The sequence below is a fragment of the Solanum lycopersicum genome, chromosome 6 (genome assembly GCF_036512215.1).
Source record: "Solanum lycopersicum chromosome 6, SLM_r2.1".
Taxonomy (NCBI): Eukaryota; Viridiplantae; Streptophyta; class Magnoliopsida; order Solanales; family Solanaceae; genus Solanum; species Solanum lycopersicum.
Window position 1 is genome coordinate 39,255,463 of NC_090805.1, and position 22,698 is coordinate 39,278,160.

General features: G+C 30.7%; 3 protein-coding genes across 4 annotated transcripts; 2 read left to right on the forward strand and 1 right to left on the reverse strand.

Annotated features, from left to right (window-relative positions):
• On the forward strand, window positions 1–5,786 carry LOC101254392 (calmodulin calcium-dependent NAD kinase). 2 transcript variants are annotated; one of them, XM_004240980.5, is made up of 9 exons: window positions 1–1,267; window positions 1,443–1,640; window positions 1,722–1,945; window positions 2,035–2,093; window positions 4,089–4,319; window positions 4,509–4,638; window positions 4,733–5,055; window positions 5,172–5,316; window positions 5,422–5,786. In XM_004240980.5, exons 1-9 carry the CDS (start codon window positions 1,045–1,047, stop codon window positions 5,665–5,667), a joined length of 1,779 nt encoding a protein of 592 aa, XP_004241028.2. In that variant the 5' UTR covers window positions 1–1,044; the 3' UTR covers window positions 5,668–5,786. The 2 variants fall into 2 exon arrangements, with proteins under 2 accessions (XP_004241028.2, XP_069155343.1); XM_069299242.1 differs by lacking the exon at window positions 1–1,267 and having other exon boundaries at window positions 1,357–1,640.
• Window positions 5,787–7,817: 2,031 nt separating this feature from the next.
• LOC101254699 (small ribosomal subunit protein uS19) lies at window positions 7,818–10,709 on the forward strand. The gene is made up of 4 exons (XM_004240981.5): window positions 7,818–7,971; window positions 8,059–8,204; window positions 8,722–8,779; window positions 10,250–10,709. Exons 1-4 carry the CDS (start codon window positions 7,969–7,971, stop codon window positions 10,496–10,498), a joined length of 456 nt encoding a protein of 151 aa, XP_004241029.1. The 5' UTR covers window positions 7,818–7,968; the 3' UTR covers window positions 10,499–10,709.
• A 4,825-nt stretch (window positions 10,710–15,534) lies between these two features.
• On the reverse strand, window positions 15,535–17,456 carry IAA7 (protein). Its single transcript, NM_001279110.1, has 5 exons — window positions 17,275–17,456; window positions 16,482–16,720; window positions 15,792–15,927; window positions 15,654–15,715; window positions 15,535–15,572 (listed from the first exon to the last, which is right to left on the reverse strand). The coding sequence occupies exons 1-5, from the start codon at window positions 17,454–17,456 to the stop codon at window positions 15,535–15,537; spliced, it is 657 nt and encodes a 218-aa protein (NP_001266039.1).
• Window positions 17,457–22,698: the final 5,242 nt, after the last annotated feature.

A 22,698-nucleotide genomic window follows, 5' to 3' on the forward strand; every position in this document is an offset into this window, starting at 1 on the left:
TTTTACTTATCGTACTTTAATTTTACATATTTATTAAAAAAATAATAGGCATGACTATTTAATTATCGCACTATTTTAATAATTGATATTTGCTATTAAGTCTTAAAAATTTGAGAAATAAATAATTAATATTAAGTATGAAACATGAAAAAACTATCTTTTCTTCATATTAACTATCGAAATTTGGACTCTTCCTGAAAAATCGAGCACTCATTAAGTCGTTGGCCTAAACTCAAAATTATAAAACTAACTCAAAACTATAAAACTATAACAATACCTATTTGAATCAATTAAATTAAAATTTAACGAATATTATATAAATTAATTAATTTATAACTTAACAAATTTTATTTAAATTAACTAATGATAATTATTTTTATTACTAATTTCCATAAGGCCCGTGCTTGCACGGACTTGCCATCCTCTAGTATAAAAGAAGATAATTACCAACATGTTTATTATTTTAATTTTAATTTCGAAAAAGGACCTAAAATTTTCACGAAGTATTGAGAATGATACAAAATTATCTTTCATCCACCCATTGACTCCAAAATACCATTCTCATCCACTTATGACTCTAACATACCTTTGTCATCCACTTTTGAATTCAAGATTAACCACTTATTTAACGGTTTAAAATTTAAATTTTTTAAATATTTTTTAAAATACTTGACGCTCAATTATTAGTAATAATTTAATTTATTAGTATCATTTATAAACCAATCCACTACTCGCTCATACTAATTAAACTCCACCCAATTAATAAATTAAGTTATAACAAATAATTGAGCATCGCATATTAAAATATTTAAATAGTTTAAATTTAAAACCGTTAATTAAGTGATCAATTTTAAACCAAAAATAGGTGACAAGGACATTTTGAAACCCATAAATGGATGAATAATAATTTTATACATTTCTAATGCCGTAAGTTATTTTAGGCAACACAAAAATATTTTTGAAAATTCCAAATAAAGTTCATACTAGATATTTTAAAAATTCACATTTTCTTCAGGTCCACCACACCACTCACGAAAAACAAATATGTACCTAAACCTATATGAACCATACAATGATCACTTTTTTACTTTCATCTTCGACGAGTTGACTCAATCATCCTTTTTTTTTCTCTCTTACCCCATTAGCTTAATTTTCTCAAATAATTCATACTCCACTACAAAATTAAAGTCTAAACGAAGAAATAAAAATTTCAAACTTTTTATTTTAGTTGAAAAAGAAAAAAAAAAATCAAACATGCTGCTGAAATGTAACCCACTATGTCCTTTCCTCTCTACCAATTATTCTCAAACTTTGAAATTTGACATCTTCAAATTCTTCATTTTGTCAAAATATCGTCTCACCTTTTTGTTGAATAGTCCAAAGTTTTTCTAATTACTTTGTCCTATATATAATATAAACTTTGTTTTCATTTTTTCCTGCAGATGGAAAAGTGCCTCTACTGTGCGTAAGTAGTCTTGTAGGAATAATCTCAGCTTTCGCCATGCATCATCTTCGCAATTATAAATCTAAATCACCCAAATTTGATGATCCGATGAATCATCAACTTTCACCTATTTTTGACACAAGCACTGAATCTGGCCGCGCTGCTGGTAGACTCGAAAAGTTTTCTCATTATGTTGGTGAGATATTTGTTCGTTTCTATTTAAACATGAAGGGCTACTATTTTTTAAAGTAATTAAATTTTATGTGTATGTATGTAGCAAGGCAATTGGGATTTAAAGATGAAAGTGAGTGTGTTGGGTTATGTGAGCTAGTACAAGAATACCTGAAGAGATCCAAAGGATGTGATAATAGTATTTTTGAATACTTTGCAAATGAAGAAGATGCTGAATCTTTGTTTGTCAAATTGGAAAATGAATTAGAGAGATGCATTCTTGCTTATTTTGCTTTTCATTGGAGTAAAGCTTCTATGTTAATTACTCAGGTATACTATTTTATATATTTATTTTCATTTGCTTTTTTTTTTTATAAAATCACAAATTGAAAAAAAAAGTTTTTTTTTTTTTGTTCAAGGTGTTAAGTGTTGATTCTGAGCAGAAAAGACTCAAGGATTTGGTGTTGGCAGCTACAAGGTAATTAATTGATTATTTAATTTTATTATTTTAAAACTATTTTCTCATTTGTTGAAACTATGTAGTGACGACAAACAAACCTACTACATCTAGATAATTATTCTGATTTCTAATAAATAATTGAGATTTTCATGTTCTTAATTAAATGTTTTAAGTATGGATTAAATGAATCATATTAGTGAATTTGAATATTGGACGATAAGACATAAAATAAAACAAAAAAGAATAGTCCCTCACAATCATCAACTTTAAAATAAATGAACCATTTTATTGTATCGACAATTAAATATGGATATGTTAAAAAAAAAGTACACAAATTACTCTCACTATATTCACTGTTAGAAACAAAAAATTGTTAATGAAAATTAACTTTTTTATTGAATTAAATATACATGATAAAATAGATTTTTATTAAAATAGTGAAAAATTTCATAATTTTCGAATGAAAATATTATTATATTATTTTTCGTTTAGAACTTTTTTAGCACGAAAATATAATTTTTTAGAAGTGATTGTACTGTAAAGGATAATAACCTGGCGTGGGGCTTGATGATTAGATGATCAACCGGAATTAAAGGAATTTTCAATGATTAATCAAATTGCATTTAGTTTAATATTTAATACATACTCTCCGTATTTATTTGTTGAACTAAGTGCATATATTATTGTTGATCAAATGGCATTAAAATTTATATTTCCTGTCAATTTTGCAAAGGCTTTTTATCATTACTTTTCACGTGGTGGCAGCTTTAAATTCAGGATCAGAAAATCTGTTTCACCTCATCTCAAACCAAAGATAATGTAAAAATCAAATTTCTATTTTATTTGTGTGGTCAGTTTTGGGAGAGCTAGAGATAAAAAAAAAAATTCACCAATAGTCAGTTTTTTTTTTTTTTAAAAAGAATATAAGCTAGTCATCATTTGAAAATTTTAATTTTTACAAATGAAATTTCAGCATATTTTGAATTTCACTAATATAAAAAATAAAATTCAAAGATTTTGATCACAAAACATTCAAGGAGTATTATCTCGCTGGTGATTAACATGGATTTAGCGGTGAACAAGAATCCAAATTTTGAAAGTAGAATCAATCAATTGAACCCAATTGACATGTTGAAAATGTTCTATATCTAAACAGTAAAATTTTAAATTATTTTGCTATTTTCGAGCTTGTATAAATTAGAAAGTAAAACTAAACAATTTTTTTTTCTTTATTTGTTCAATGTGGGTGGGCCGTAGGGGTATAGGCAGTCCTTGGCCCCTTGCTGAAAATGAAGTGTCACTGTTTTTCTTTATTTGTGAAAAAAAAGGGGACAACTTTCTAAATAAAAAATTTATATTTATATGTTACAGTAAAATTTATATAATTGTGTTCATAACAAATATAAAAATTGTATAATTCGCTATACATATACAGTTGAAGCAAATTGTATAAATCGAGAAAGAGAGAAATTAGATACAATTTGAAAATTGTATAAAACGAGAAAGAGAAAGGCAAAAAAAACTGGACAGAGGAGTATTTTTATTGTATAATTATAAGTGTATATATGTACTTGCATGTGTATATATACAATGTTCTCACGCTTGATACAAATAGAAATGCAATTTATACATTTCGCTTCTGGTTATATAAGTGAGAAAAACGAGGGTGGTGAGCGAGATCTGGGAGAGTGGCAAGCGAGATATGGAAGAGGGGAGATAGAGGAGCAAAAATATATGTATTTTATACAATTTTCTCTGCTTTATACAATTAAAAATAATTTTTATACACTTGTATTTGTACAAAAAGTGACGAAGCGAGCGAGATATTTGGGAGAGAGGTAGACATTGGCAGGTAGTATATATCCTCCCAACAACAATCATTGGCAGCTACTGGTCCCTTTAGTGGAATGAACTTTGAAGTCGATAACAACATTTCGTTATAATAATTAAAATTTAATAATTCTCAACTCACTTCATTAATTACTAAATCAACTCGATCGTTTTCAATTTCAGGAAGCAGAGATTTGAGAAGATAACAAAAGATTTGAAAGTAACAAGGGTATTTTCTACGCTGGTCGACGAGATGAAGGCGATCGGAACGGTATCATCTAACGGTACTGGTGAGTCCAGATGTACGGACGTGATGGTGCCGGTGGCTCACAGTCAAAGAAGTCCAGTGCTCCTCCTTATGGGTGGTGGAATGGGAGCTGGCAAAAGTACTGTCCTTAAAGACATCCTCAAACAGTAAGTAATTATTACTGCGTATCGACTTGGGGTATGAGCAAAATGGATGAGGAGATTTGTAATAATCGAACTCTTATCAGGAGTTTAAATAGCCAATCAATTGAATAACTAAGATCTTACGTGTCTAACTATCCAACCATCACAATAATATGTTACTATTTCACAATAATATGTTGACTAATTTGGCAGGCCATTCTGGTTGGAAGCAGTTGCAAATGCAGTGGTAGTAGAGGCAGATGCTTTCAAGGAGACGGATGTAATTTACAGAGCCCTTAGCTCAAGAGGTCATCATAATGACATGCTTCAAACTGCTGAATTGGTAACAATTAATACTTCTACTTATGCAAACGCGTGGTTAATAGTATATATCCTCCCAACAACAATCATTAAATTTTTCGAAATATATATTACAGGTACATCAAAATTCAACAGATGCAGCATCATCTCTGCTAGTCACAGCTCTTAACGAGGGGCGCGATGTTATAATGGACGGAACTTTATCATGGGAGCCATTTGTTGAGCAGACCATAGCCATGGCAAGAAATGTACACAAACATCGATATCGAATGGGGGAAGGTTATAAGGTTGCAGAGGATGGCACAGTTACTGAAAATTATTGGGAACAAATTGAACAGGAAAATGGAGAAGAGTCAGCTAATAAGATCAGTAAACCTTACAGAATAGAATTGGTGGGAGTTGTATGTGATCCTTACCTAGCTGTTGTTAGAGGCATAAGGTACGAATAATATGTCAAACATTGCTAAGTAATTTTCTAAAACTTGTAAAAGATATCAATTTATATTCAAATCGTTAAATAATTTGGAACTGAGACGTGGTTGTCGTTGTATGCAGGCGAGCTATAGCAACAGGGAGGGCAGTCAGAGTAAAGCCCCAATTGAAATCTCACAAGAGATTTGCAAATGCATTTCCCAAATACTGTGAACTTGTTGATAACGCTAGGCTATACTGCACCAATGCCTTAGGCTCAAAACCACCGGTAACATTCTTATCTCAACCGTATTTACTGCATACATTCTACCCTTCACAGGACTCCAGTACACTCTGTGTGATTATTACATTAGATATGTTGTCGTTGTTGCAGTTAATAGCATGGAAAGACGGAGCGAACAAAATGTTGGTGGAACCAGAGGACATCAAGTGTTTGGAAATGGTAAAAAAGTTGAAGGAAGAAGCAGAATCGATTTACGAGCTGTATGAGGGAGATGATGTATTGTCTCTGGAGACTCCTGGTTCAGTCTGGAAAGACATGGTTTTAATACCTACAAGGTCTACTCTCCAACAAGAGCTCAAAACTGCTATTTTAAAGATTGAAAACAGGGGAAAATAGGTGTTTGCTTCAGTCCCCCAAAATATGAATGGGTCAAGAACTTCTTTATGTAATTCTTGCTCAAAGCTCAAACATTTGTACAATTTTTTTTTTCTACGATCCTAAAAGTTGTCGCAAAATTCACTTAGACACTTTAACATGCCTCTTTATCTATTAGATACTCAAACCTTAAAAATAAATATCTATTAATATATTTTTCTAAAACCTGATAAAAATAGAAAGCAGCTGACATGACAAAATAACAAATCAAATGAAAGACGTGTGACATTTATATTTAAATAATTATAACAATAAATTTTGAAAATTAAAAAATCTAAATCTGAAAAAAAAGAATTTCAACCAAAAAAAATAATTCATTCTGCCCCTGCACCGGACACCAACTCAAAACCTTTCCTTTTCTTTTCTCACTAAAATCACCTCTTGTTCGCCATTGTTATTTTTTAAATAGAGATTTTAACATATCCTAAGTATGATTTTATCTTTCTTTTTTTTCTCTTTATGTTTTCTTTTTTGTTCCTATCTTAATTGATAGAATATTTTCTTTTTCTTTTTCTTAAAAAAATCTTTTCATCTGTTTTTATTTTGATTTTAAATTTACTTTCGATTTATGTTTTGTTATGAAAGGCGACAGTGTTTGCGGCCTCCATATTTCCAACAAAAAAGTGAATGATGATCTCCATTATTTCGATAAAAAAACATAGGTTATGTTCTTCATTTTTCCCGACAAAGGAAATGTAAATAGTTGACTCCATTTCTTATTAAATTTAAGCATAAGAGAAAGAAGTAAATTTGTAAAAAAATGTAAGGTGGTACATTTTGTTGTTACAAAAAAATTGATTGTAGCAGTCTGTAATTTTGAAAGAGAAAGAAGAAAGAAACATGGTTATTTTTTTAAAAAAAATTAGTAATAATGAAAAAAAAAATTAAAAAGGGGTCGAAATGGTTCAAATTCATAACAGTCAAGGTGTTCAATAGATACAAACCTCAGTTGAGATGTTTAACTGAATGATGCAGATAAATTTAAGAGTTTATTGATGACTTTAGCCCTTTTTTTTCTTAATACATCATAAATAACAAAAAGTATATACGCTTCAATTGGTTCTCCAAATACATTTTGGTGATGAATTTACGTAAGTACATATATAACAGTGAACAAATACACCTAAAAATCCACTAAATAGGCTTCAAATTTGTACCACATCTCTCAAATTTAAGATACGAATTCTCGTAATGTATCCAATATTTCAAAAGATCACCAATTTAAATCTAGAAACAATTTCATAAATCCGCAACTTGGACTTTAGCTTCGAAACTTTCCCATGGATACCAATGAAGTTTCATAACTCATCACGAGCCAATAACGATATTGTAATTGCGAATTATATATATGTATAGTACAAATACATACAATAAAGAGCAACTTTCATTAATAGTTTGCTATTTCATACTCGCTTCGTTTAAAAAAGAATGACCTATTTTGACTTGAAACGGAGTTTAAGAAAAAAAAAGACTTTTTAATTTTGTGGTTCTAAATAAAACTTATGTTAAATGTATCAAAATGCCCTTTAATCTTTTAGTCTAAAACCTGTCACGTAAAAAATTAAAGTAAAAATGTTACCAAAACAAAAAAGGGATCATTCTTTTTGAAACAAACTAAAAAGGAAATAGAGTCATTGTTTTTGAAATGGAAGGAATACAATTTTCCCTATTACTATAGGGAAACTTACATAATATACTACAAATAAAAAATATTTACAATTTATAACAATAACATTTTTTTACTTTATCACTTTTAATACATTTTTAATACACTTTTAATTCATATTTAAAAAAAATTTATTATTCACATATAATACAAGTTTTATTGATAGATAATACATTTTGTACATATTTTATACACTTATAATACAATGTGTCAATTTTTTACCAAACAAGCATAATATATTTTTTAAAATAGTTATAATACATATATATATGTATATATTATACTTAATTCATTTTTAATATATATTACAAATTTAACATTGTATTAATATAAATGATAATAAATAAAAAATATTGCTAAAATCAGTAATTATTTATAAAGAATATACAAGTATTTTTCAGTAATTGAAATTTAATAATGTTGGACCAAAAATCTGGGCCTGACTATGCAGCTTAGATCCAATGGGCCAATGGATCAATCAAAAATCCTTTCGAACTCCCAAAATCTGTCATCCTTGTTAAGATATAATTTCCCCTTTCCGGCCGTGAAAAACCCTAGCTACTGTGAGAGAGGTCGACGGTTTCATCTCCACAGCCATGGTTAGTATCTTCAAACATTCACATTTTCGCTCTTTTTGTGTCAATTCTGATGCTTTTGTATATAACTCATTGTTGTTTGCTTTTCAGGCCGATGTTGAAACCGATGTGGCAGCAGGACAGCCCAGAAAGAGGACGTTCAAGAAGTTTAGCTACAGAGGCATCGATCTCGATTCTCTGCTCGACATGTCCACTGACGAGCTCGTAAAGCTCTTCAATGCTCGTCCTCGCAGAAGGTTTGTACAGACTCACATGAGAAGATTAGCACAACCTTTGTTAATTTTGACATGACGACTTTTAGTTTTACGCCCACTCTCAACCAAATTGTGTACAAAAATGAATTGTTTGATTCAACTTCATTACTGAGAGAGTGCAACTTCACTACTGATGTAGCGTTATGTTACTACGTAATCAGATTATGTTTAGTATGATATTATTTTCCCCATTTCAATTTGTTTGCTGTGTTTTGACTTGCATGTAGTTTAAAGAACTAAATAAGACTTTTGAATTTTGTTTTCTTAAATTAAAGGTATGCCAAATGTGTATGTGTCATATGTCAAATTTATCGACACAGGGAAAGTTAAAATTAAGAGTTACAATAAGAAAAGATAACTTTTTTTTGAAACAAATTTAAAAGGGAAGTAGGAAAAAACAAATCGATACGGAGGAAGTATTAGCTTATGTGTACAATTCCTTCAAATATGTGGAGATATTTGTTGATGCTTCTTGTTATTTGGTTTTTATTTGTTGTAGGTTCCAGAGAGGTTTGAAGAGGAAGCCAATGGCCTTGATCAAGAAGTTGCGCAAGGCGGTATGCATATCAGTCCCTTTTCATCTGCTTATCCCATGGATGAAATTTATTTTCATGTTACGTTTAGTGACCAACTTTTATATGTGTTATGATTGATATAAATGCTTAAGTAGTTGCTCCACACCCTTCTTGGCGGCCGGATATTTTGGAATGCTACGTCGTAGAATTTGATAAAGCTTAGGATAGTCATTCAGCTGCACATAAATGTATCTAGCTTTCTTTTGATGATCTGTGCTAGCAAGGTAGTCTTTTGCATGGTTTCCTTGCATTGATATGACAAATGGATTTCATGAGGAGATAATTACTTATGGTCTAAATTTTATTGGACGGTCATGCATATTGTTTTTCCATTTCTTTTAAGTGTTTTGATTTATTATTTTCCAATTTTTTTTCTTCTATTTTACATGTGATCTTTATACTTTTGCTTACTTAGTTCTCTCTATGGGAAATTTATCATCCCAAAAGCTTATGGTTGCGCACTATGCTAAGATTGGTCCTGGAGCTGTACCTTAATTTTGATTTTACGGTGGAGTATGTATAATCTTTAACTTCTGCTTAACAAAGACTTTTTGTACTCAAATCAGCACACTCCACAATGTATGAATATCTCCACCAGATAATGAAACCCTCTATTCATCTCTTGGTGCAAACCAGTGGAACTTTTACATATCCAAAAAAACCCAAGTTTATGGATAAGCAAAATACAACTGTGAAAAGATCGTATAAGCCATAAGGTATTGGCTGCTAGGTAAAACGTCTTTAGTGTATATTCCCTATACTGGAGTTTAAATAAAGGTTTGAACATGTGTACTATAAGTTTGTTTAAAGCATTTTTTAAAAAGACTTCTGCTAGGCTGGTTTTCTTTGGCATTCTCATTTATCTAGACGAAGGTTGGTTTCAGGTAAGAAGCAATCCAATTTGATGTGAAAAGCTGTACTTGACAGATTTTGGTGGAGGGAAAAATCATTTTTGTTTTCTGTTTTTGGTTGAATTTACTGTTGTTAATATTTGAACTTTAGACTTGTTCAATAGAACCTTAATTAGTTGCTCCTTTCCGCTCAATCTGCCCTGCAAATTTTAATAGCTGAGGGTGAAATTTCTTCCAATTGAGTTACACATGGATATCATCATAAGGTTGAAAGAGGAATCACCTCTGCTGGCACTTCTCCTGAAATTTTGCTCTGGCTGGTTGTTCAGCGAGATTTTATGTATAGTGCGAAACCCTGTGTCATATTGTGTTTTAGTTGGGTTTTTGAGGATTTGTCTGCAGTGCTTTTCCTGGTTGCTGCCAAGTGAGGGCATGCCCTATATTTTCTTGCTCTCATGTTTCAACTGAAATGACAGTTTCCTTGATTTATTTGTATTACTATCTTTATGTCTCTCCAGTCTTGTATGTGGTCCATTTGCATATATAAAATGGTGTACTTTGTTTAGTCTGCTACCTTATTCATTTGAGCATTTTAATGCAGAAACGTGAGGCTCCACAAGGTGAGAAGCCAGAGCCTGTCAAGACTCATCTGAGGAACATGATTATTGTTCCTGAGATGATTGGGAGTGTCATTGGGATTTACAATGGGAAGACATTCAATCAGATCGAGGTCAAGCCTGAGATGATTGGCCACTATCTGGCTGAGTTCTCAATATCATACAAGCCTGTCAAGCATGGAAGACCCGGTATTGGTGCTACTCACTCATCAAGGTTCATTCCTCTGAAGTAATATGGGATGTTAGGTTATCTCGTGCTGTCTTTTGCTACAATTTTGATGTAGGTCTTCGATTATGAAAAATTAAGTTTGGAATAGGTGTGGTCAGCTGATAAATATCATTTTTATTTGTTTCTGTCACAACATTGTTGTCTCTTAGACTTAATTCTTTTTAAATGCTCAATTTAAGAGGGCATTTTGATGCTCACAAGCCTTTAGTGCTCAAGTTCTCTCCTGTTTTTATAGCACTTTCAAGTATTTTCCTGATTTCTTAAACATTTGAATTATGGCGTATTTGGAATTTGATGAGACATTCATCTATTTATTCAGTTGAACAAACTTGTATTAGATTTGTATAGTGGGAGAATTTTGCATTTCTTGATATTTTTCTTCTGGTTCCTTTTGGTGTTCGATACTTGAATTAAGATCTAACTAAGTTTGAATTTACTCAAAAGGTTTTTACAGAGGATATAAAGTGTTCCTAAACAAAGACAATTTTGTATTGAACTTGTGGATGAATGATTGAGCAATAGTTTAGAAGATAATTGTATCTAGATACTTTTTGTCAAAGCTATCTTTCTTTGAGGAAAGATGAAAAAGAAATATGACAATTTATTGAGTTGGGACAGATGTTGAGACATGTCTTCAATTTGCTGGATTTGTCATGATTTATATTTTTTCGTTTCTTTAGTTTAATTTTTATCTTTCAACAAAGTGATTATAATTCATATGACTTTGGTTAAAATGCATATAACCGATTCGACTCTTGTCTAAAAGTAGGCGTTTGATCATATAATTCGAGGCCAACGAGTGTTGGTAGAGTTATTAGAAGTAAACAAGGCCATATAATTAAGGATTGTGGTGGAACGGAAAGTATTCCTTTATCCTCGATTAGAGAAACTCAAGTTCTAATAACCTGTATTATAAAGTCGCTTTTGTTAGAAAACGTTTCAGAAATAAAAAAAAAAGTTATGTAATCGATTCTAAATTACTCAATTGAAGAGGTTATGTACATTGAAAAGAGATTATTAAAGATATTGAAAAGCTAGTTTTGATACATAGAGTATTTAACATTGGTTTAGAGGAAGACAATTAGGAATTGCTTTTTTATGTACAAAATCTATAATTTTGATTTTTGTTCCCTGACTTATAATAAATAGGTAATGTTTTTTTTTCTTTCTATTTTTTTCACTTCCATTTTTTAATAACTCTTACTGCATTTACTTTTTTCAAGTAAATACATTCAAACAATTAAAATATTATTTGCAAAAATTATAACCAAATGCAACTTCATTTTCAATTCCTACAAAATTTTCAAATAAAGTGTTTTTTTGTTATAATAGTATGAATAGCTCGTATATGAGATCTAATCTATGATATTATATAACTATCATCTAATCTGAAATATTATTCTTTTAGATCAAATTTGATTTTATTATATTTCAGATTAATTAATCAAATTGAATAATTTTAATGATTTTTAAAATTGAAAGTATGAACCCCATTTTCTTTAAAAAATATTTGATTTGAGAATATTTCTTACAAAATTTAAAATTAAATACAGCTCAATCCAACTCCAAACTTTTAAATATAAAAATCGTCAGAGAAGCAATTTGAAGGTGTAATATGTTTTTGTGTCGATGGCATGTGCCATGTTGGGAAGGTGTCTAATAAGCTAGATTATGAGTAAGTATTTGACATTAATAATTTCTATTGAAAAATCTTAAATACTGCCTAAGTATTACTTGAATAGAACATATATATGTGACCAAAGTAAAGTGGAACAAAGAGAATAGTTAGTTATTTCATAGAGTTCGGAGCTAAAAAGGAAAAAGAATTTGTCAAATATTACGGTACATTAATTTTCTTTTTAATTAAAAGGGTAAAATTACTTCTAACGGAGCGATTTTCTTTTGATAAAATTGACACCGTTACATTAAAATCGCTACTCTAGCAACGATCTTACCAATTTCTTCTTTTAAACATCGCTATTCTTGAAGCGTTTTTCAACAACCAAAAAAAACTTTTTAAAATTGAAATATCTGAGGTCCTTTAAAAAGTGAATTTTTTTTGTTAAATCGCTAGTCAGACAGCAATAACCTTAACTTTTTTTTTTTTTTTTTAATTTTGAACAGATAGCAATTTTTTTAAAAATTCAGCATTTTTTTTTAAAAAAAGGCAATTGAGCAGAATTAGTACACTTTCTCACTTTGGGTGTAGATATCGCTGCTACAGCAGCGATTCTAAGTAAAACAATAATTCGGATGAAATCGCTGTTAGATAAGCGAGTTTCATGTTTTTTAGTTAAGTAACATAGTCAATTTTGTCAGAAGAAAATCACTCATAATGGAGTGTTTTTGTTCTTTTAGTTAAAAAGAAAATTAATGTGCCTTTTGAGATTGTTGACAATCATTTTTACCTTTTGTCTTTGAATTTTTATTTTATACCTCTTTCAACGTGAAAAGATCGTTCATAATAAAGATAAAAATTACTTAATTATTAGTATCGTTAACTAATTAAACAAATTTCTTTTTTTTCCTCTCTTGGTGAGGGTGGGTGGGTGAATGGAGAGTCTTTCTTGGTGTCTTCTACCAGACAATATTGCATGTGCAAAGGCCATTCACTATAAAAAATAATACACAATATAAATTATAATAATAATAATAGGTAGTTAGTAATATATTTACTGGAAGTTGTATGTACACGTAGATGCAAATCAAAGAATATCTCACATTCATAAAATCATAAAAGATACTTCAAAAGCAAGTTTTGGAATAAGATCTTCTGCTATCATTGAGATCTTTATGCATTTTCAAATAGGATTTTGAAAATCTTACCAAATCTAACCTATTACAAAGACCAATAGATTAATGAAACTTTAAAAAGTTCTCAATTTTTTTAATCAAATTAAATTATTAGCTTTGAAAAAATTGAGTCAAAAAATTCAACATCGCGAATTAATCATACGACCATGGAGGAGGTTTCGATAGCCCAAATATAGATAATTCGTCCTTATTTCATTTTGGGGCTTAATTTAGAACATTTTAAGTAATTATTACTGATTTTTTATTTTTGCCCTAGTATAAAATAGCCTTTTAGTACTTTATTTTGATAAATTATTGTGTTTTTTTGTCATGCTCTTGTGGGTGTACAACTTTAGTTGCCTACATAATTCGACCTGGTGTGTTTTGTTTGAGGAATATTGTTTATTTCATCTAATAATAATTATTGCTTATATATTTTTTATATTTTGTTTCTTGCTTCTATTCTTTTAGGACTTCTTCAATTTTAATTCTAGATTTTGTTTGATCATCAGCTGCTTTCATATCTCTATGTATAAAAATATATGTAAATATAAATTTCTTTGGTACTTTATATTATGCGTACTATAACATAAGGAATAAGTGAGATTATTTTTTTATTGTGGAAACAAGAAGGTGGTCCTTTAAATGTTAAGTAAATGAATATTCAAATTCAATTTTTCACTCTCCAATGATTATAACTATTTTTATTTGTCACCAGATATTTATAGTTCTTTCCCATTGTCTGATCCAAGAAAAGTATATAGGAATATGAGTGAGAAATTATAATATATATATATATATATATATATATATATATATATATATATATATATATATATATATGCTAGATAAAAAAGGTTTGGACAAGTTCAGATTAATATATATTTAATTTTATCGTCAATTATTTTTATAATATATTAAACTTACTTTTTAAATAGTATATGTGATATTTCTAGAAAGCACACATCAATCGAGATATGTGTGCTTAATTCTCTCTTAGTTGTGGATATATATATATATATATATATTAGATAAAAAAGATTTGGACAAGTTCGGATTAATATATATTTAATTTTATCGTCAATTATTTTTATAATATATTAAACTTACTTTTTAAATAGTATATGTGATATTTCTAGAAAGCACACATCAATCGAGATATGTGTGCTTAATTCTCTCTTAGTTGTGGATATATATATATATATATTAGATAAAAAAGATTTGGACAAGTTCGGATTAATATATATTTAATTTTATCGTCAATTATTTTAATAATATTTTAAACTTACGTTTTAATAGTATATGCGATATTTGTGATATTTTAAGAGTTTTAATTTGAAAAATATCACTATAATAAATTTAAAATAACTAAATTATTCTCGAACTTATATTTCTAGAAAGCACACGTCGATCAAGACATGTGTGCTTAATATATATATATATATATATATATATATATATATATATATGCTTGTGCAATATTTCTACATATCATTATAATCAAGTAACTACCAGAAAATGTTTTTGCATTTTTACCACTGAAAGCTGGAGTTCCATTCCTTACATGTATCAGCCAAATTAGAATTATTTCATTATAATGGAAATTGCACTAAATAAACAAAAAATTAAAAATAATTGACCGTTAACGGGGATCTCCATCAACATGCACGTGGCCTTGTTCCCTAAAATACACAAGACTTCATTATTATAAATAATTCCGTAAAATTATAAATTATAAAAAGGATGAATAAATCAAAATGCATCATACAAAAAATTTTGGTTTTTACCAGAAAAAAAGATGAGGGAAACAACATTTAAATTTAAATGAAGGAACAAAACACTTAACCACTAAGACAAAGAACAACATATCATGCATGTGTAGTATTTCTAATTTGAAAGATTATCTCTAATCTGAAAAATTAAATGTCTAAAACAAACATAATAGTGAAACTAATATATAATGAAGAGAAGAACAGTAACAACAATAATCGAAAATAAGAACAAGAAAAAGGAAAATAAAAGTTTAAACAAAGCCTATTAGTACTAATAAATAAGCCTGACTATAGTATTTTTTTTCGTTTATTGCTTCTTGTCCAATTACAAATGTCCAAAGATAATTATCTATATATTTTATATATAGTACTAAATACTAACTATCAAAATAATTTAAAATACAGACAGCATGGAAATAATTGATTGCTTCATTCTTCATCTACATTTTTGAATCTCCATGAACAAATTAATTGCTCAGCTCCTGTTCTTGCATTTCTCCATGGCTCTTGGTGCTGATGTTCAAGAAAATATTAATTAAGAAAAATCGAGAAAAATACTTCACCCCATCTCAAAAAGAAACGAAAAACTCATACCTAGTCCAATAGCTTCTGATCCTTTCATTATGCGTAAACGCTTGCATGAATCAACAAACATTCTGTATTTATAAAATCATCGTCATATACATATATAGTTCGTATATCTCCGAACTTTGATAAAAATAAAAAACTTACTGCCAAGGTACATCTCCAACAAGCATCCAATCCCCATCCTTATCTTCATAGGTTGGTACATAGTCAGAACTATTGAGGACATCCATCAGTTTCCTCTCATTCATAAAATCTATCATTCCTTGGGACCCATAATTACCTACACATATATATACACACAATTAATTTATTAACTACCTACCTATCTAGTGGAATTAATAATTAAAATGTGTCACTATATTCAAAAGCTAGGCTGTAATATCACCCATATGATCATCATAGATACCAACACCTCAAACTTTATTTCGCCGCAAGAAAACTGTGAATTATATGGAGATTTTTCTGAAAATTAGTACGAAAATTGCAAAAAATAAATTTACTGCGAATTTTCATACTAATTCCCAGAAAAAATTCCTATGTGATATTTCTTTCTTTTGAAAATGCATAAATTAAATATAGCCTAGCAATTAGTGGACATGATCAAGATAATTTTTTTTGTTACACTTGAATCTTCACATATGCTACTTTTTTTTTTTTTTATAAAAAAAAAAGTACTTTACATGCATTAATTAGGATCTTAATTACAAAATGTAGAGATCCACGTACCATGACTATTTCAATATGTTAGAAGACATATGTTTAGTACCATTGTACGTTAGAGTTAACTTATGTCAGTATATAGAAGTTAAACGGAATATAAAATTATAGACGTACCCATAGTGAAGGAGCTAAACATGTTGGTCAAAGAATGAGAGAGTTGTTGGTAACTCTTGTACATCTTTAAATCTACCTTACGAAGGTAAGGTGCACCATCCATGGAAACCTTCACAAATGCTATTGTTTTTTCATCCTTCTCACTAATTTCTTCATTATTATTATTATTATTATTCCCTTTTTGAGACAACATGTTCTTTCTGAAAGATCTTACTGGTGGCCACCCCACCACTTGAGCCCTGCAATTTAAAAAGAAAAAATAAAGAACTAAATTAGTTTGAAAATTCATCGCTAATCTGTTGTAGCAAACGAATTAATGATGAATTTTTTTCACTATAAGAAAACTGTGAATTATTGAGGGATTTTTCCAAATTTACTGAAAAATAATTTTCAAATTTTCATGCTAATCCCTAGAAAAAATTCCATATAATTTACAGTTTTTTATAGCGTTTATTTTACAGGAGTAACACAATTTGTTCGTCATTACTGTATTTTGTTAAAATTTATTTAATTTACTTTCTTTTTTTGTTCTATTAATAAAAAAGAATGTCCTATTTGTATATATATATTTAGTAAAGAAAAGAAAATTTACATTTAAGTTAAAATAACAAGATTTAATCTCTTGTTTAATTTGTCTGGTCAACTAAGACACATAAAATGAAACAGCTAAATCCATAACTTTTAAGTACTTGGACTTTGAATTAAATTTCTAAATCCGCTAGTACTACTGAAATAATAATAGAATTCATAAGTTTTGAAGTCTAAATTAAAATTGAAAAAAAAAGAGACTCACTTAGTTGGTGGCTTGTTGGAGGAATTATCCTTTGGAGGATTGTTGATGTTCATAGAAGGAATATTATCATTATGATGGAGGTTGAGTTTGAGATCAACAGTTTGAGAAAATCCTCTTTTCTTAATATTGTGATCTCCTCCACCACCAGGCAGCCCCAAACATAACTCAGTTTTCAAGTCCATTACTTGTTTTTCTTCTCCACTATACAAATTAATAATACTATATGGGCAATGGTTTATGGAAATTGAAAATAGAGAGAGAGATGTACTCACACAAAGTTTTGGGATTAATAATGTATGGATAGTGCTAAGCAAAATAAGGGGTGCATGTACATTGATTTATGTGCATATTTATTTCAATTTTCTTATGAAGTTCCAGCGTATGGACATGTGACACGTGGACATATATAGAGTATGTCGATTAGCTTAAGATATTACTCACAAGGCATTTATGAAACCAAGGGTTAAATCATTTAGTTACTGGTAAGTTATTCTGAAATAAGTTATTTTTTATTATTTATATGAAAATTTTAATTTATTATAAAATATAAATGTCAAGAAAAATATAAATATCAAGAAAAATAATTTTATTTTATTCCGAATCCTACTTTTTGTCCATGTCAACTTTATTAAAATTATGTGTTTCTTTGTTAATTTCTCACAGAGTTAATTTATTATTTCAGACATATTGTACAGAAAACGTGAATAGAAGAAGAGAGAATTTTATTGATGTTAATTGCATTCACTTACAAAGTTTGATCCTCATCTAGTATATTTATAGTTAGGATATGTGATAACAACTCATAGTTGTTTAACAGAATCCGAGTTAACTAACTACTAATGGAATGAACAGTAAGTTAACATACTAATGAATAAAATGAAACAACAATTAACAGTACTACTACTATTAATATTACTACTATTAACTAACTATTGATTCTAACACACATCGTCAAGCTGAAGGGTGCATGACATTAAACACACCAAGCTTGCTGAGAAGATGCAAATGTTGAGCTTGAGTTAATCCTTTTGTCAGTAGATCAACAACTTAATGCTGAGTAGGAACATGCACAGTCTCAATTACCCCTACTTTGATCTTGTCTCTGATGAAGTGACAATCAATTTCTATATGCTTTGTTCGCTCGTGGAAAACTGGATTAGAAGCCAACCAAATAGCTGATTTACTATCACTAAAAAGATTTATAGGCACTTGAATTGGTACCCCCAACTCAGTAAATAAGCCTAACAACCAAGTAATTTCAGACACAGCTGAAGCCATGCTTCTATATTCAGCTTCAGCTGAGCTTCTGAAGACAGTGTATTGCTTCTTAGATTTCCAAGATACTAACGAGTCACCAAACTTTACCTCAAATCCTGGAACAGATATTCTAGTATTTGGACAATTTGCCGTATCTGAATCACACCAACAAGTTAGTATAGTGGCAGGTTTAGCCTGTAACCAAACACCTTGACCTACTGTACCTTTTAAGTATCGAACTACCCTTATAGCTGCCTCCCAATGTGACCTTTTAGGAGACTGCATAAATTGGATGAGAGTTTGTACTGTATAGCTGTTGGCATAAAGAAGCTTTCGAACCAATCTCTGGTAAGATGAAATATCATGAAGAACCTCATCTCCAATAACTCCATTCACTAAATCATATTCTACTGAAGTAAGTCTCAAGTTTGATTCAAGAGGAGTGGGAGCAGGCTTTGCACCAGTGAGCCCTGCATATGAAATGAGTTCTAAAATGTACTTTCTTTAATTCAAAATAACTCCCTTGGAAGACCTTAACACTTCAACACCTAAGAAGTATTTTAGTTCACCTAGATCTTTTAACTTGAACTGCTGATGTAGATTCTCCTTGGCTTCTGTAATCATTTGTTCGTTGTTGCCTGTGATCAACAAATCATCAACATAAACTAAAATAATGACAAGTCCTTCATCCTTTTTTAGGAAAAAAAAAGAGTAATCATGTGCACTCTGAGTGAAACCAGCAGTCATAAGGCATTGGTGAGCTTCAAATTCCATTGTCTAGAGGCTTGTTTAAGCCCATACAAGGACTTAAGCAACTTGCACACCTTTGTCTCACCTGGCTTTCTGAAACCTTCAGGCATTTCCATGTATACCTCCTCATCCAGATCTCCTTGGAGGAATGCATTATATACATCTATCTGATATAGGTTCCAACCTTTGGATATGCCAAAGCAATTTTACATCTGATTGTTACCATTTTGGCAACTGGGGAAAAAGTGTCATGATAATCTAGTCCTTCCTGCTGACTATATCCTTTGGCCACTAGCCTGGCCTTGAATCTTTCCACCTCCCCATTTGCTTTATATTTAACCTTATACACCCATTTTGATCTTACTGTATGCATCGCTGGTGGTAAGTCAACTATCATCCAAGTTTTGTTATCTTCAAGAGCCTGTATTTCTTGTGTCATAGCATGTATCCATCTAGAATCCTTTACAGCATGTTTGAAATATTTGGGTTCCACATAATCAGACATTCTGCTCAAATATCCCTTATAAGATGGTGCCAGTTTTTCATAGCATAGAGAACTATCAAAGGATGCCTAGTACTGCTTTGCTTCTTGCTATTAGTAGCATAGTCTTTCTAATAGGAGGATCTGTAGTCACAATAGGAGTCTGTATAGTATCATCAGAACCATTTTGAAATAAAGAACTCTCACAAGTGTTTTCTTCTTGAACTTCACTATCATTTTGAGCACTTCCACTGTCTATCACAACAGTGTCATTAATATGAAGGTCTTCAACATTTTCATCATTGAATCACAATATTTATCCAGCTGTAAAAAAGAATCATGAATAGTATCTGATAGTTGTGACTGAGATGTCACCATTGCAAATAGAAAAATATCCTCCTAAAAAATCACATCCCTGTGTACAGAAATCTTGTTGTTCTTGTTGTCCAGCAGTATATAACAATTTTGAAGTTCTGAATATTCTATTAGGATAGCAGGAAATAACCTTTCTGCAAATTTATCTCCCTTTGGTAAAACTAAGGCATGACAAAGGCATCCCAAAGTCCTTAAATGTAAGAGAGATGGTTATTTGTTATGAAGCATTTCATAAGGGCTTTTGTTATCAATGACAGATGAAGGTAGTCTATTCATTAAGTAAAGAACAACCTTAATACAACATAATCTAATAGGCAAGTGTGATTGAAATCTAATAGCTCTAGCAAGGTTGAGAATGTCTCTGTGTTTCCTCTCTACCACACCATTCTGTTGACGTGTGTGAGGACAACTACTTTGATGAAAGATACCTAGTTCTTGGAACAACTTTGTGCATTGAGAATTAAAGAATTTAGTATCATTATCCGACCTCACAATCTTAACATGAGAATCAAATTGAGTCTTGACCATTAACAGGAAACTTTTGATGGCCATAATAGTTTCTGATTTCAATTGCAACATGTAAGTCCATATAAACCTACTATAGTCATCTACTATTGTTAGAAAATAATGTTTCTTATCCATAGTAGGGACCTTTTCTGCAGCAGCAATATCGAGAAATGGGATTTAAAAAATATTTCGAATTAATTTCACATCTCCTTGTTGCTGAACAACATAATGATTTACTGATGAAAAACCATGAAAGTCGACCTACTGGTTCTATGCCATTTCCCGAAGTAAATACGACAAATTTTCACCAATCTAGGCGTGAAAAAGGTCGTGGCCCCAGTCGTGGCCGTGACCGTGGTTGAGGAAGAAATTTCAATCATGGTGATCGTCTTGCACTAAATAATAACCTTCAACACCAGCAGTGTAAAAAGAAGAATGAAAAACATGATGTAGTGCAAAAGAAAAATTCAGACAACAAATGTTATCGATGTGGAGCAAAAGGACATTGGTCACGTACCTGTCGTACACCAAGGCACCTGGTTGAGCTATATCAAGCTTCCCTGAAGGAGGTGAAAAATAACGCTGAAGCCAACGTTATCTCGGAAGATACTGTTGAACCCATGCATCTAGATGTAGCGGATTTCTTTGAGAATCCCGAAGGAAAGATAGATCACCTGATAGGTGATGGATCTGTGATAATATAAATATATTTCATTTTCGTTGTTTGTATGAATATGTTTTCCTAGACTTGTAAATAACTAAAAGGTTGTGTAATGTTTTTGTTTAGTAATAATATTATAATGTTTATTTCGCTTATATCTTTTATCTTGAAGCGTATATGGATACCTCAATGATCAATTCATGAAGATATTTGTGTAATTGATAGTGGAACAACGCACGCCATATTCAAAGATGAGAAATACTTCTCCTACTTGCTTAGAAGAAAAGCAAATGTTACTACAATTTCTGGTAATTCAAACTTAATAGAAGGCTCCGGAAGAGCTACTAAATTTCTGCCTAAGGGGACAAAACTCGTCATAGAAGATGCTTTGTTCTCTTCTAAATCCCCAAGAAACCTGTTAAGTTTTAAAGATATTCGCCGAAATGGATATCATGTTGAGACAATAAATGAAATGAATATTGAATACCTTGGTATTACCAAGATTGTCTCAGACCAGAAATATGTGTTGGAGAAATTATCAACTTTATCTTCTGGCCTATATTATGCAAAAATAAGTACGATTGAAGCACACTCTATCGTAAACCAGAAGTTTACTGACTTAAAGACTTTTATGCTTTGGCATGACCGAATAGGTCATCCTGGATCAATAATGATGAGACGAATCATTGAAAACTCAAATGGACATCCATTAAAGAACCTGAAGATTCTTACAAATGATGAGTTTTCATGTGCTACTTGTTGCCAAGGCAAATTGATTACTAGGCCATCACCAATGAAGGTTAACATTGAATCCCCTCAATTTTTAGAACGAATACATGGGGATATTTGTGGACTTATTCACCCATCTAGTGGGTCGTTTAGATATTTTATGGTCCTAATAGACGCATCTTCAAGATGGTCTCATGTGTGCCTCTTATCATCTCGCAACCTGGCGTTTGCAAAATTATTGGCACAAATAATACGATTAAGAGCGCAATTTCCAGATTATCCCATTAAGACAATTCGCCTCGATAATGCTTGCGAATTCACATCCCAAGTTTTTTATGCTTATTGCGTATCGGTAGGGATAAAAGTTGACATTCTGTAGCTCATGTTCATACTCAAAATGGCCTTGCCGAGTCATTTATTAAGCGCTTACAATTAATAGCAAGACCTCTACTTATGAAAAGTGAGTTGCCTACTACTGTTTGGAGTCATGCTATCTTACATGCAGCATCACTTGTTCGTCTCAAACCGACTCATTATAATAAATACTCCCCATCACAATTGGTGTTTGACCATGAACCAAATATTACTCATCTTCGAATTTTTGGATGTGCTGTATATGTGCCTGTAGCACCACCTCAGCGCACCAAAATGGGCCCCCAAAGAA

Bases quoted from the DNA above. Each gene is read 5' to 3' on its own strand.
- LOC101254392 (XM_004240980.5), top strand. From the start codon at position 1,045: ATGTACCTAAACCTATATGAACCATACAATGATCACTTTTTTACTTTC. The intron at 1,641-1,721 runs GTGAGATATTTG...GTATGTATGTAG, and splicing joins AAAGTTTTCTCATTATGTTG to CAAGGCAATTGGGATTTAAA. The intron at 4,639-4,732 runs GTAACAATTAAT...TATATATTACAG, and splicing joins TGCTTCAAACTGCTGAATTG to GTACATCAAAATTCAACAGA.
- LOC101254699 (XM_004240981.5), top strand. The intron at 8,205-8,721 runs GTTTGTACAGAC...TATTTGTTGTAG, and splicing joins AATGCTCGTCCTCGCAGAAG to GTTCCAGAGAGGTTTGAAGA. The intron at 8,780-10,249 runs GTATGCATATCA...ATTTTAATGCAG, and splicing joins TCAAGAAGTTGCGCAAGGCG to AAACGTGAGGCTCCACAAGG.
- IAA7 (NM_001279110.1), bottom strand. From the start codon at position 17,456: ATGGACTTGAAAACTGAGTTATGTTTGGGGCTGCCTGGTGGTGGAGGA. The intron at 16,721-17,274 runs GTGAGTCTCTTT...TTTAAATTGCAG, and splicing joins TCCAACAAGCCACCAACTAA to GGCTCAAGTGGTGGGGTGGC. The intron at 15,716-15,791 runs GTAAGTTTTTTA...TTATAAATACAG, and splicing joins GTTGGAGATGTACCTTGGCA to AATGTTTGTTGATTCATGCA.